Source organism: Sapajus apella, unplaced genomic scaffold (genome assembly GCF_009761245.1).
Source record: "Sapajus apella isolate SASKATOON/1434 unplaced genomic scaffold, GSC_monkey_1.0 scaffold3, whole genome shotgun sequence".
In the NCBI taxonomy this organism is placed as follows: Eukaryota; Metazoa; Chordata; class Mammalia; order Primates; family Cebidae; genus Sapajus; species Sapajus apella.
In genome coordinates, this window is record NW_022436943.1 from 5,981,164 (window position 1) to 5,996,315 (window position 15,152).

General features: G+C 43.8%; 1 protein-coding gene and 1 long non-coding RNA gene across 8 annotated transcripts in view; one reads left to right on the forward strand and one right to left on the reverse strand.

Moving 5' to 3' along the window:
• The window catches only part of NDUFAF6 (NADH:ubiquinone oxidoreductase complex assembly factor 6), a 32,840-nt gene extending 30,201 nt beyond the window's left edge, over positions 1-2,639 (reverse strand). For 3 of the 7 annotated variants that reach the window (XM_032248691.1, XM_032248681.1, XM_032248662.1), the window contains exon 1: positions 2,409-2,639. Coding sequence is in view for 2 of the 7 variants with exons in the window: in XM_032248658.1 (XP_032104549.1) it covers positions 2,409-2,605 (197 nt within the window). In the remaining 5 variants the exon portion in view is untranslated. Of the gene's footprint in view, positions 1-2,231; positions 2,252-2,408 lie in introns of those variants that run through there. The other 4 variants (XM_032248658.1, XM_032248657.1, XM_032248701.1 and 1 more) reach the window with 3 other exon arrangements.
• Positions 2,640-4,922: 2,283 nt separating this feature from the next.
• LOC116530613 lies at positions 4,923-14,752 on the forward strand. Its single transcript, XR_004260085.1, has 2 exons — positions 4,923-6,862; positions 12,604-14,752. It is a non-coding gene; the product is annotated as an uncharacterized LOC116530613 (long non-coding RNA).
• The last annotated feature ends 400 nt before the right edge of the window (positions 14,753-15,152 follow it).

Here is a 15,152-nt window from a genome sequence, read left to right on the forward strand (position 1 = left end):
AGGCTTGATAACCTATCAAGGTTATCTCCTAAAAATAAGCAATATGTGAAGTACTTCAAACTTCTTACAGGGAAATGAAAAATGAAATGAAGAGATAGAACTGTAACAACATTTGGAAAATAAAGTCTTCTACACAGCTAAGGATTTGCCCTATTAACAAATTTATTTTTAAATTTTGGATGGAAATTTTTCTAAACAATATTACCCCCTTCACCACATTAAACAAGATATATTGATTAATTAGGAATTTCTTCATCACTTAGGATCATTGTTATAAATATGAATTATTGAACTATGTATATACAAGGATGCCCTAAGCATCTAACCAAGATCCAGTTACTTGAGAGCTGTCCTACATAATGAGAAATGCCATATTAAGGATGTATAATTTCAACTTTATATGGAAATAGGGCCAATAACCTCTCATTCATTCTAACATTTATGCAGTGCCTACTAAGTGCCAGGCACTGTGCCAGACACTGAAGACAGGAACTGACTTCGGTTTAGTCGTGACAGACAGACATATGAGAAACAAGCACATGGGGTATTAGGATGCTTGTGTGTTAGTACCCTAGACTGTGCCATTGAGGCACAAAGGAAGTGATTCCCTGGTAAAGCTGCAGGAGAGTAAAGAACATTCATGCACTCCAACACCACCAGTAATACCTCCTCACCTTCTCACTACAGCCTGAGGCTCTCTGTTTAGCCTCCTCAAGGCCAAAGACAGAGACACCTATGTAAATTAGGCTTGAGATTTTCCCGGGAACCTAAATTACTAGGAAAGCCCAGGATGGCGAGCCTGAAGTTATGACCTGGTATTTTTCCTGATATTTGGAGGCCTTGCATAAAATGCACATCCAAAACAGCCCTGCTCAAACAATTTCAGAGGCCAAATCTTGCAGAGTTTATTGATGGGCAATTAGAAGCCAGAAATTCAATTCAAGTTTGTTTTCATTTTTTAAACTTATTATTTGTTAAGTATCTGAACTCTGCTAAGCATTTTTTACTATATCATCACATTTAATCCTCACAAGCAGGCTATCAAACATTTACAAATGAGGAAAAAACTAAATTTATTTATTTATTTATTTATTTATTTATTTTTGGAGACAGAGTCTCATTCTGTCACCCAAGCTGCAGTGCTCAAGATCTTGGCTCACTGCAGCCTCAACCTCCCTGTTCAAGTGATCCTCCCCTCTCAGCCTCCCGAGTAGCTGAGACTACAGGTGCATACTACTGTGCCCGGCTAATTTTATTTTTTGTAGAGAAGGGGTCCCACTATGTTGCTGAGGCTGGTCTGGAAAGCTTAGCAAATTGCTAAGGTTACAGGTGTGAGCCATGGTGCCCAGCCAAAATGGAATCTTAAAGTAACCTTCCCAAGTGCTAGAGCTGGGATTAATACTCTCAAATCAGGTCTGCCTGCAAAATTCAGCCTTTGAAACAAGTCACTAGAGTCAAGAGCCCCCATGGACAAGCTAAGTACCTGACCATTTGTAAATACAGTATATATACTTGAGAAAAGCCAGCATAGGACTGAAGTCAAAAATAACTAATAATATATTTAAATATTTTTAAAAAGGTTTTACTTGCATAATCAACTTCAAGTTAGTTTAGTTATTCGAGTACTTTTGGTAAGTCATTGAGACCAAGTACTTTGAGACCTTACCCCACTGTTTCAAATGACACGCAGCAGAAGGGGAGAGGGGCTAAGCCACTGTTTTCAGCAGTAAGGCCTGGATTCCTAAGGGCCCCTGCCGCAAGAGCCAGGTGATCTGACTGATCCAACCCACCTCTACAAATGATTAAGGAGTAACTCCCAAGTGCCAGGACTTCCCACTTCAGGGCCTTGACTTTACAGGGCTATTGTTGTGAACCTCTGGCAAATTCTCTAATCACTATAAAACCTCGTTTCCTTGCCTGTTAAATGAGATAAAAATGACTTCCACTCACTGTGCCTTTATGCCAGACATTGTTCTAATGCTCCTCTACTACAACCCTAAATGATAGGTCTACATTTGTCTGTGGCAACTTGAAGACTAATTACTCATAATCTACTTTGCATAACGCCGGGCATACAGAAAGTTGGCTACCGTGGTCATTAAAATTAATAAATGTTCTGTTAATAAAAAAGATTATTCATGCAAAAACGCTGAATTCTGTTAAAATTAGGGTTCAGATAAGACGATAAGCGTGGGCATTCGAAGGAATTTTGCCATAATTTTGTGACCCACGTGAATGTTCCTGTGGGCTCGCTGCCTCCACACACCCGCACCCGGCGCCCACTAGAACGCACACCCAGGGGGGCACGAGGAAGGCGCTGGTCCGCTGGCTCAAACGTCAGGCGCAGCCGCTCCCACCCCCGGACCTCGTTTCCGGACCTCCCTCCAGGGAAGGTCGTGCTCGCTCACCGCAGCAGCTCCAGGCAGTAGCTGTCAGTGCCCCAGGCGCCCGGTCCGCTGACAGCGGCCACGCTCCGCCCAGGCACCTCGGGCCCGGGCAGCCGCCGCACGCGAGCGTACAGACCCCGAGACGGCCGGCGGCAGCACAGGCCGGCAGTGCGGAGCCGCAGCTGCCCCCGGGCCAAGCCTTGCGCGGAGGCCGCCATGACGCCGGCACTGCTTGCCCTTCAACCCCACGCCGTCGGCGCGCAGCCACGCCCCGCCACGCCCCTGCAGGTCCCGCTCCCCGCCTTTGAGTCGCTGGAAGGCCGCCTCCGGACGCCGCTCGGAGAAGAGCCAGGTGTCGCTGTCGTCCTCTGCATCTGGACCGCCGCCGCGGCTCTTCGGCCTGGGTTCCAGGAATGACCCACCCAAGTACGTCCGAACCCTCCTGGGCTCTTCCCCTTCCCCGACGTGCATCTACAGGTGACTTCAGAGCACCCACAAGAAGTGACGGGTGCCACTGGTGAAAGAAGTAGCTGCCACAATTACGCCCCGCCACCCCTACACTCCAAATCCCCCATGAGGACAGAACACCTCGCACTATTTCTCAACAGGGGCGCCCTTGGCACTTTGGGCGCAACAGCACTGTTCCCACACGTTGCTGGAAGTTTGCCATACGTGAATGCCCAGGCTTGGTGACAACCAAACGCCCACACACGCCCAAAGACCTCTGGCAATGTCGCCCTGTTTGGGAACCACTGGCCACCTAACACCTCTCGGAGAAAAGCCCAAACATCTCTGAGAGAAGCCACACAGTAGGCTATTATCAACCACTACCTGTAGCTCACCTGCTTACTGATTTTTTTCTCCCACTATCCTCTAGGTTCCATAAGGGCAGAGCCATTATTTTGTTTCCTACTTTACCCCTAATGGCTGTCACTTGAAAATTGTAGAAGCTGAAGTGCCTCGGTTCACATAAATAGTAAGTAGTCGGGTAAGATCCAAACATTCAAAATATCTGTGTTATTCCACAATCTTATTTGGGCACGGAAGGGAAGCGAGGAAGGCCATATGCCAGAGCCTACTCTTCTGGGCCTCCAAGGTCCAGCATGGAACTCCAAGGAGTCAGAATTCTCAATGTAAACCTCGCCTTTCAGGTCCTTAGGAAGATGTATTTATCAAGGCAGGAAGACAGAGTTTTTGACAGTTTACTAACTTGATTTATAACTTTTGAATACCTGTTCACATGGTATGTTGGCCTCCTCTGGTACTCTTACCCAGGCCCCTCAAATATTAGAGTTGGGTCTAGCTGCTACCAACTATCTGATCCCAGCCAGTTGCAGCCTACACTTGAATCCCAGTGACACCTCTTGCCTCCAGATTTGCCTAAACTTTTCATATTGTGGCCTGACTGGTTCTTTCTAAAATGTCCATCTGATCATGACCTTTTTCCTACTTGGCAGCATTTACTGTGTATTGTATATGGTCCCTCCATGATGTGGCCTGTATTTACCCTTCTGCCTCAACTCTGGCCACTTCCCTTTGTGACTCCCAAGTTGATGTTTCTGTTTAAAGGCAAGGGAGAGCACCTTGTCCTCTGGACCTACAAACTCTAACCAATTCACCCAACTTTGTTTTTTAACACCCTGAGATCACCGCTCTTCATCCTGTGTAGTAGCAGAACCCCAGTGGCGGATGTTACACTTTCATCTCCAGTGATTGGTCCAGGACGGCACATATTTCCCTGATCTGGCCAATTAGATTTGAGAACAAGTCCACTGTGGTGCTTCTGGGAAAGTTGCTTCACTAATAAAAGGAAACATAAAATTCAATATACTACATATGAAATATTCTTGGCAAAAAGGCTTAACATAAAGTTAATTAAGCTTCTAAATCTGATTTTTAAATTTATAAGAAAAACAAAGGCAAGAAACAAGATAAATCATACCACGGGGAAACAAATCAGAAAAATTTGAAAGAAAAACTCAATGTCACTCCTGAGATTAGGTTATAAAAGGTTTGCACCTTCCATATTTCATCTTGGGTTCTCGCTCTCATCTCTTACTCCGGGAACCCAGCTGCCATGACACATGAGGGAGATTAGTCCTTCGTCTGTAATATAGATCACAATTATTTTCCCCAGTTTGCTTTTGTCTTTGCTTTTGGAATCTTTGCCATGCCGAAATTTTGCAGTATACTTTTATGTAGTTAAATTTACAATATTTACTTTTATGGTTTCTGGATTTTGCGCAATCTTTAGAAAGACCTTCCCCATTTTAAATGTGTTAAAAGAATAATTATCCCAGGGCCGGGCGTGGCAGCTCACGCCTGTAATTGCAACACCTTGGGAGGCCGAGGCGGACGTATCACGAAGTCAATCCTTGCTAACACGGTGAAACCCCATCTCTACTAACAATACAAAAAAATTAGCTGGGTGTGGTGGCTCACCCCTGTAGTCCTAGCTACTACTTGGGAGGCTGAGGCAGGAGAATCGCTTGAACCTGGGAGACGGAGGTTGCAGTGAGCCGAGATCGCATCACTGCACTCCAGCCTGGGCGACATAGCGAGACTCCGCCTCAAAAAAAAAAAAAAACAATAATAATTATCCCTTGCTTACTTCTAGTCCTTCTGCTTTCTCTTGTAGTACTTGTACATTTTTTTACATTTCTTTATTTTTTTTTTGAAGCGGTAAATATTAGGAAGGTATGGATCCAACCTTTTTCTTTATATCTTGTAGTTGTCTTACTATCATTTACTCAGTAGTCCATCTTTTCCTCCTTTAAGATGCATCTTTTAAACAGAATAAACTTATGTATATATTTTGTGTCTATAATGTTTCATTTGTCTATTAATGTTCTAGTAGTAAGCTCTTTTAACTATTGCATCTTTACAAAATGTTTTCATAGCTATCTGGTAGGGCTGGTCCTTCCGCATTACTCTTTTTCTCTCTCCTGGTCTTCCTGGCCATTGTTTATTTTCCCATTCGAGTTTTAGGATCAGCTTTTCAATTAAAAGAATTCTGAAGGTATTTTTATTGGAACTATGTTAAATTTATACCTAATGTATGGAAGACTGGTATTTTTATTATATTGAACCTTCATACACATTTTTAATTACAGCATTATATTCGTCTTATTGATAGATGTAACCCATTAACTATGCCCTTATTCAATCCTTATAATTTCCACAATTAAATAATTTTCAGATGAACCACTATTAAAAAGGAAAAATAATCTATTTTTCTATACTTTGGCAACACTTCTGACACTAAATGTATAGCTTTTCTACACCAAGCATTTTTAAGACTACACAGTTAGATGCCAGTAGCAATTAGTGAGTCTTCAGGTTGCCCATGCTTTTGTTTGACTTGGCTACAAATCAAAGATTTTCAGGACCTTCCTCCTCAGGTTTGATAGTTTGCTATGATGGCTCTCACATCTCAGGGAAACACATATATTTACTGGTTTATTGTAAAGGATATAGATGAAGGTCAAAGAACAAATATAACAAATTTATAACAAGAGATGCTTCCCTCACCCCTACCAGTCAAGAAATTATAAGACTTTTAAGAGCTCTGGGTTAGGAACCAAGGGTAGAGACCAAATATTTATTTCTTACTGTTACGATTATGGTTAAATTTTTGTTCATGTCTGTGATTATTACCTTATAATATATTCCTAGAAATAGAATCACTAATCAAGACTGTGAATCTTTCGGATATCTGGCATTGCCAAATTTCTTACCAAGTAAATTATATACTCCCACAAACTATGGATACAATATTAGATTTATAAAATTTTAAAAATAGTCTTGCTATTCTAATTGGCAAAAAGTGATATTTCACTTTTCTTCTCTCTCTTCTTTCACTAGTTTAAACTTGTCACTAGATATCTCACTTTTAGTTTGTACTTATTTGACTATTGAGACATTTTTTATTTGTTTACTACATGTTTGTACTCAGTTTTCAACATTTTGTTAACATCCTTAACCATGTTTTAAATTTAAAAATTTATTCATTTCAAAGTATAAATTGTTTTCTTACCCATTTTTATTTTAATGGTCTTAATGCTTTTCCTTTTGATCTGTATGAGCTTCTGTATATTAAGACTGTTAAGTCTCTTGTCATATTTGTGTCAAATAATCAGTGCATTTACTTTTAATTATTTATAACATGCTTTATTGTATATATTTTTTATTTTAAAAGATGCATAGTCACTGAATAAATTAAATAATACAGAAGCATGTATAATACAAAGTAAAATTTCTCTCGTCCCCAGCCCCTTGTTCCTACTGGTAAGAAATATGTGGGGTGATGTTTTTTGACTTTCAAAATTTTCAGCTTTTTATGTTGTCAATGTTAGGTGCGTCACTTGTATAAAGAGACCACCAGGCAGGCTTTGTGTGAGAAATATGGCTGTTTATTCACCCGGATGTGTGAGCTGAGTCTGAAAATAGAGTCAGTAGAGGGTGGTGGGATAGAAGTTGGTTTTCTAGGTTGGGGCAAATGGTCTGTTAAGGGTGGTAATCTATTTTAGGGAGGGGAAGGGCATCACGGGATGCATGGTCACAAGGGTAGGGGTCGGTAATCTATCTTGGGGAGGGGAAGGGCATCATGGGATGCATGATCACAAGGGTAGAGGGGTCATTTATTATAAACAGGCATGTTCATAAGGGTGGGGGTTATCGGTTGCAAGCAGGGGGGAGGGTGTGGTAAATTACATAGTTACAGGGGTGGGGGTCCTGAGAAACCCAGTGTCCAGGGGAGAAATTCTGCAAGGCTGAGCAGGAACAGTGGTTGCAGGTTGCAGGGGACAGCAATTAGTTGAGGCAGGAACAAGTTGTTTCACTTCTTTCTGTAGCCACCTAGTTACTTGTAGTTACCTCAGACTTTCCTGCTCCTGGGGAGGTGTACATGTGGGTCATCAAGGCTTGGGCTTGGAGGCCTGACATTCCCATCTTTTTGTATATGTATAAAGAAAAAAGTTAGAGAAGAGAGTAGGGGTGATGTTTCTTGTGGCTTCTTCGAGCATGACAGGGAGCTGCGTGGACACCTGAAAGAAAAGCCTGTGATTCTTGTAGTTTAGTATTTGGTTAAGTCCTTGGAAGCGTAATAGCTTTAAGGTGGGTGGTGATGGAGCCTCGGGCCAAGGTTGGATGGGGGTGGTCCCAGAAGACTTGGATTGAAAGGAATATGTGCGGGTTCTGGAGAGGTGTCATGGTGCATCTTGACATTAGCCAGGCATTGCCTGGAATTCATGAGCAATGTGTTGGTGTTTCTGCTGTGAAGTAGGACTGGGTATAAGGCAGGCAAATGAACGGGGAGGGTTGGGAAGGCATTTTGCCTTAAGAAGCTGAGAGGTCCTGGGACAGGGGTGATATTGTGGGGTTGTTAAAAGTAGCATTTGCCGTATATAGTGATTAGTGATGGCCTGAATACAGTTTTGTAGGAACTGAAAGACTAATTGGAAAATGCAAGCTCCGAATAAAAGAAGGAAGACAGGTATTAGGGGAGTAAGGGTTGGAAGGTAATTAGTAAGGAGTAGGGAACGACAGAATGGGACCGGGAATAAGAGTGAGTAGAAAAGAGGAGAACTTTGTTCTGGTGAAAGAATTGGAGTGTCCCTTGCCACACAAGGTCATTTATCCACTCAAAGAAGGAATCGAGGGTAGAAGTTTGTGGGTAGAACTATGAGATATTAGCTAAAATGGTCTGGAGGAAAACAGTGAACTGGCAAGGCAAGCAGGCATAGGGCATTTAAATGTAGACAAGAAGGGTGATCAGAAGTATTATCATATGGAAAGCAACAGAAATAGAGAGCTTGTGAGGTGTACACCAAATTTTTGGGGTGACTGTGTAGAGTCCTGCTGCAAATAGCAAAGTTAAGAGAAGGATTCCTGTCAATGTTAGGATATAAACTAAAATCCTCTATGGTTTGTGTCTACTTTTCAGGAATTCTAGTTAGCTTTAGAGAAGTAGGAGAGAGTACTTGCGACTTCCAAGAGGAGGTGGATGCGCTAGGCTGGTCGTCTCATGGGCACAGTTTAATCCTGGACCAGTGAACCCAGTAGGAAGGGTTTTGTAGATGAACAGCAGTTGGGGTACTGTAGACAACCAGGTAGAGACCCTTCCACTGAGGCTGTAGAGCTGGATGGGTTAGGTCCTTGACCAGCATTGATCATCCAGGTAAGATGTTCTTATAAGACTGGGTATCTGGAGTGGGTAAGAGGAAGTTAGCAGCTTGACAGATTTCCTGCCTAGTTTGTTGGAGAATTGGAAGATAGTCTCCAAGAGGGCTAGTGTCTGGGAGAAGGTTAGGCCCAGGCAAAAAGGTGTGGCCGTATAAGAGTTAAAGGGGCTGTATCAGTGAGTTCCTGGGGAGTGGCACAAATTTGGAGAAGAGCAATAGGTAGAAGGATACCCAGTCCTTCTCTAATTGAAAGGTGAGTTTGGTAAGATGTGTTTTTAGGAGGCCATTAGCCTTTTTTACTTTTCCTGATGACTGAGGGCAGTAAGGGGCATGGAGATTCCATCGAATGCTAAGGGCCTGAAAGACTGCTTCGGTGTGATTTGGTTAATGAAAGCAGGGCCATTGCCAGATTGTATGGAAGTAGGCAGGCTAAATGGGGGAATGATATTATTTAACAGACAAGAAATAACAGCAGTGGCCTTTTCTGTTCCAGTAGGAAAGGCTTCAATCCACCCTGTAAAAGTACCACCCATACAAGAAGATATTTGAATTTTCGGACACGAGGCATATGAGTAAAGTCAATTTGCCAATCTTTCATGGGGGTGAATCCCCGTGCTTGGTGAGTGGGAAAGGGAGGAGGTCTTAAAAATCCCTGGGGGTTGGTAGAGTGACAGATGGAGCACTGAGATGTAATTGTTTTAAGGATGGACTTTCATGAAGGGAAGGAGATGAGAGGTTCTAAGAGACAGGCCAAAGGCTTATATCCCACATGAAAATGGTTATGGAAAGAAGAGAGGATAGAATGGGCTTGTGAGGCAGGAAGAAGGAATTTTCCTTGATCCAAAAACCAATTGCCTTGAGTGGGAAGCGACCGTTAGGTTAAGGATTCAGGAGAGTAAGTAGGAGTAATTGATGAAAAAGAAAAATATCGTCCACTAGGAGGGGATATTGGTGTGTTTGCGGCCTTCTTAGCTATTTCATTGGCAAAAGCATTTCCTTGGGCAATGGGATCTAAAGTTTTTTTGGTGTTTTTACAGTGGACGACTTCGGCCTTGGCTGAGAGAAGGGCTTTAAGGAGAGGTTTTATTAAAGAAGCATTGATAATGGGAAGATCCCTGTGTAGTGAGAAAGCCCCTTTCTGCCCATATGGCAGCATGGTGATGTAGGATGTGGAAGGTGTATTTAGAGTCAGTATAGATATTTACATATAGTTTCTTAGCAAGAGTAAGAGCACGGGTTAAAGCAATTAGTTCAGCTTGCTGAGAAGTGGTAGAGGGAGGGAGTATGGCAGCCTCAATGATAGATGAATGGGATACAACTGCATAACCAGCGTTAGCCAGTGTCAACTGACTGGGCTTTGAAGAACCGCCATCATTAAACCAGGTGTGGTCTGGGTTTGGAATGGGAGAGACAGAACTATGTGGAAAGGGGGAGGATGCTATATGGATTAGGGAGATACAGTAATGGGGCTCAGGGCTTGTGTTTATGTTTGGTATTAAATGAGAGGCTGGATTAAAATCAGGGCCTTGTGCAATAGTCACAGTGGGAGTTTCAGTAAAGAGTGAATAGAGTTGGATAAGACGTGGAGCAGATAACAGATGTGGAAGATGCATAGAGGATGCTAAAGCCTGAAGACTATGGCGTGAGTGAGGCATAGCCTGTGATTTTGAAAGTCTTAAGAAGGAGTAGAGGAGAGGCAGCTGCCACACGTAGGCATGAGGGCCAACCTAGGACAATGAGGTCAAGTTGTTTAGAGAGGAAGGCAACAGGATGCAGACCTGACTCTTGTGTAAGAACTCCAGTTGCACAACCCTGAATTTCAGCAGTGTATAAGGAAAAGGGTTGGGTTGGATTGGTTTAGCAAAGAATGGGTTAAGTTATGGGTTTTATACAGGTAAATAATAGGTGCAATTATGTGGGCAGCCAAGGGAGCAGGAGGAATATGCAGAGAAGTTACACTGGGTACCTTGGAAAAGGTTATTTATTTACTTTAGAAGAGAGTTAAGGGTGGCAGCCAGGGGTGGAACCAGGAAATGTCCTGGCGCACAGAATGGAGGAAGAGGGTGAAGTGGCAGGATAGGCAGGAGCAGGGTATTTATGTTCCTCAGGAATTCGAGTGAGTTTCAGAGAAGTTAGGGAGAGTATAGGGGTTTGGCACTACAGGATGGATGGGGAGATGGTGTCCCACACCCTAGGGATAAGGTAGGTGGACATAAGGGAAGCTATTGAGGGAGGTATGGGTTCAGGGAGGAGGGCAGCGATGAGGAGTGGCTGTAGCCCAGGAACAGTTAAGGAGGCAGATAATTTTGTTATGCTATCTTGGCTTAACAGGGAAACAGGATTAAGTGGGGGTGATTAGGAAATAATATGGAAAGGAGTGCTGGCCTGACACTAGATTTGGGGAGTTTTGAGAGGCCTGGGGGCCTTGCCGTCAATTCCCACAACAGTTATGGAGGCCAAGGAGACAGGTTAGCATGGAGTTTTGGGCCCCCGTACTGATTAAGAAGGGGATGGACTCACGTTACACCGTAAGTTACCAAAGCTCAATGTCCATTATGGTCCAGGGGGCCTCTGAGATGTTTGGGCAGCATCAGTCTTTAGCAGCCAAGCCAAAGAACATGAGTGAGTCGGACAGTCCGACTTCCAGTGGGGGGCCTGCACAGACGGGGCAGGGCTTAGTAGGAATCCTAGGCTGCGGACATTCCTTGGCCCAGTGGCCAGGTTTCCGACACTTGAAGCAAGGTCTGGGAGGGGCAGCTGGACACTGCAGTCTGAGCACTTCGAAGTCTTTGTGAGCTGGTGGTGTGACTGAGGTTTGTCTTACGGCAGAGGCAAACATCTGTAGTTCTTAAATGCATTGCATCTGGACTGCTTCCTCCCTATTGTTAAACACCTTGAAGGCAAGATAAATTAATTCCTGTTGTGGGGTTTGAGGGCCAGATTTCTATTTATGTAGCTTTTTTAATGTTAAGGGCTAATTGGGTGATAAATGTTTTTCACGGGTGAGAGTAGAAGTAAGGATGACATTTAAGATACTCCAGGTAAGATTATAGGACTGGGTTAAGTATTGGAGGATTTGATGAAAAGGAGCCTAACCACTGGCAGATTTAGGAAAGGTTGGATAAGGAGAAACTAACATGCGCCCTCACCATGCCTTAGGCTCCCGAAAGGGGAGTTGTTGAGTAGGGGTGGAGGAGTTGGCCATGGGACTAAACTGCAAGCCTGACCAGGTATGCGGTGGGGGAGGGGGGGCGGTAATGGAGGGGCATAAGGAAGTGGGTTGTGGGCAGAGGAGGAGAAGGAGGGAGGCTGGGAGGGTGGGAGGGCTGGATGAAGGTCTGGTTCCTACAGGCAGGAAGGAGAAAGGTTGGAGGTGTCGATGGACAAGGAGATAGGAGGAAGCGGGTAGAAGAGAGAGAAGGAAAATTTGGGACGGGTTGCATTGACAGCAGGGATTAGGGAGGGATTGGAATGTAAAAGAAATGCCTGGACGTAAAGGACTTCAGACCATTTGCCCATTTGTTGACAAAAATTGTCTAGGTCTCGCACGAGTGAGTGACCAGAGCAGACATCTCTGCAGTGATCAGTCACCAAGGGAAGACTGTCTTCCCAGTCCCGTGACCCATGTGGGATTTTTTTCCAGTCATGAACCTCACAGAAAGTCCAGTTTTCCTTGTCTCTGCTGAAAGGGAGAGGAAAATGAAACCCAAAGGAGAAGGAAGCTGGCAGGCAGCGAAAAGCGCTAAAGAGAAGAGTTGAGGCAACCGCTTACCTGATCTGAGGATGGTAAGTGGATGCATGGGCTAGGCTGATGAACCTAGGTCTTAGATAGGTCTCTTCATGCAGGGAGCACAAGGAGTAGGGACAGGGGGTTTGGTCTCCTGTAGGAGTTCCCCCATCCTGGGTTTTGGCACCAAAAGTTAGGCATGTCACTCGCATAAAGAGACCACCAGGCAGGCTTTGTGTGAGCAACACAGCTATTTATTCACCGAGGTGAGTCGGAAGAGAGCCAGTGGAGGGCAGTGGGATAGGAGTTGGTTTTCTAGGTTGGGGCAAGTGGTCAGTTAAAGATGGTAATCTATTTTAGGGAGGGGAAAGTCATCTCAGAACGCATGGCCACAGGGTAGGAGTCGGTAATCTATCTTGGGGAGGGGTAGGGTGTCACGGAATGCATGATCACAAGGGTAGGGGCCATCTGTTATAAACAGGCATGATCATAAAGGTGGAGGTTATCAGTTGCAAGCAGAGGGGAGGGTGCACTAAATTACATAGTTACAGGGTAGGAGTCCTGAAAAATCCAATGTCCAGAGGGGAAATTCCAAAAGGCTGAGCAGGAACTATGCTTGCAGGTTGCAGGGGGAGAGCAATTAGTTGAGGCAGAAACAAGTTGTTTCACCTCTTTCTGTGGCCACCTAGTTACTTGTGGTTACTTCAGACTTTCTGGCTCCTGAGGACCATGCAGAGGTGTACGTGCGGGTCACAAAGACTATAATGGCCAGGCTTGGAGTTGGAGGCCTGACAGTCAAATCTACAGAACTTTTTCCTTGTTAATGTCTATCGTTTGTTAATATTACAAAGACCTTTCGCATACAGAAATTAGGGGTATTAGGCAGCCAAGGTGAGTGTGGAGAAATCAGTAGGTAGGCTATTCATGTTGTCCAGGCAAGAAATTCTTGAGGCTTGGGCTGGGATGGAGGCAGTGGAGATATAAAGAGGTGGATACATCAGTCTATAATTTGGAGGTTGGGTTTGCTGATCGATTGATTGGTTGGTTGGCTGGTTGATTTAATGGGGGAGGAAGAAATAAAAGGGAGAAATAAATGCTGGTTTTAAAATTTTTGATGTAAGCAACTGGGGGATGGGGAAGCTTTTCCTGAGCTGAGGAATGGGAAGCCTTTAAGGGTGAATGAGGATATTCTGATGCATGATACGTTCCTGGATGCTCTTTGTTGACACATAACTCTGTTTAGCAGGAGCCCTAAATACAGGTTGACACTTCCTCGACTCTCTGCTGCTGCCCATGATCTTTATTCTTTGACCTGCTGTGTTCCTTTTGAGTTTACAAAGTGTTCTTGAGTTTGTCTCATGTTCTCTTTAATGACCCCTTCCTGGGTACTAATGTGGGCTGAGTTTTTCATTACCTAGTCTGTGGCGTGCTTCAGAAGGAATGTCTTGGGCACTAGAGGATCATAAACATTGGAGAGGTACTCCTGAGTGCTTTCTGCTTTATCAGATTGCTGTAATGAGGGCCCTGGGGCAGGTTCTCGAAGGCTGGTGCTGCCTCTGGGCACAACCTCATCAAAGGAGAACCAGACTAATCAGTGTGTGGCCTGAAATAGGCAGTTGGAGCTAATCAGTAAAAACATAGTCAATTAGTTTGTTGTTGTTGGCGATGTTGTTACTATGTAGAATATTGCCCAGTAAAGCTTCTAGTCTGCCTTGAACTCCTTAAACGGGTTCAGAGGACACCATTATTTCAAAACATCAAAGCAAGATCAGAGGGCCTACTATGGGAAATAAATAAACGTCATTCCCCACCTCTGCCCCATGCAATCAGTTTGCTGCTGGCATATGACTGCTATCTCTTAATGGTCTAGAAAACATGTCTCTGACTTCCTGCCAAATGGACACATACTGAGTTTCTTTCTGAGAATGACAGTGACTTGTGAGAAGCTGTTCTATGCACATACTCTCTCCTCATTCTTCTAGCAACCAGTAGCATGTGCCAAGAAGGGAAAAGGCTCACAAGAATTGGAAATATAGTCTCTTGCCTTGGGATACTTTTTCTGGACAAAACTTTCTTTTAGGGAAATAAGTAGTCTAGGTTTTGCAAAACTATGTCCTAGCTGATCCACAATTCTGTTGCATAACTGAAGGTCATACCTGGTGCTAAGTTAAGTGTTTGTCACTAAAGATATTTCCATCTGGCAAACAAAATATTGTGGGATTATGCTGTTCCCTCTTCCTGGAATGTCCTTGTGTGCCATGTCTTCAAGGAGACCATTTGGTAATAATCCCAAATCCCCAACCTTTAACCAGCCACCTACGGCCTCTACAGACTTCTGAGAGAGCTTCACAGAGGACAGTCCTGGCGAATGAACACTGTTTATTACACTGTTTTTACCACTTCTAAGCTTGTCTGGATCATGTGAAAGGCAAAAAGACATGTAGAAAGACAAACCCCCTCCCCCCCAAAAAATGGTGTGATTCAAGATCTAAATCAAAGTAAGCCACAACCTAAGGCTTTCCTGAGATTTGGGGACTAGGAAGAGAGTTTTAAGTTTGTTCTTGTCGCCACAAAAGTTCTAATGCCCTTTTCCCATTTCATGAACTTCTACTCATCCTATGAATGCCTATTTAAATGCCTCTTTCTTCCTGAATTTTCCTTGATTATAACCCCATCCAAGAAAAAAAGAGTTGTTCCCTCAGTTTTGATCTTATGACACTTTATGTGTTTCTGTTTGATCACTTTGCCAGCTCTTATTGTGGTGATCTGTTTATATGGCCCTCTTCCCAGACTGCCAAAGGTAGACATTTTCTTTTTTTTTTTTTTTTTTTTTTTTGAGAAGGAGTTTCACTCTTG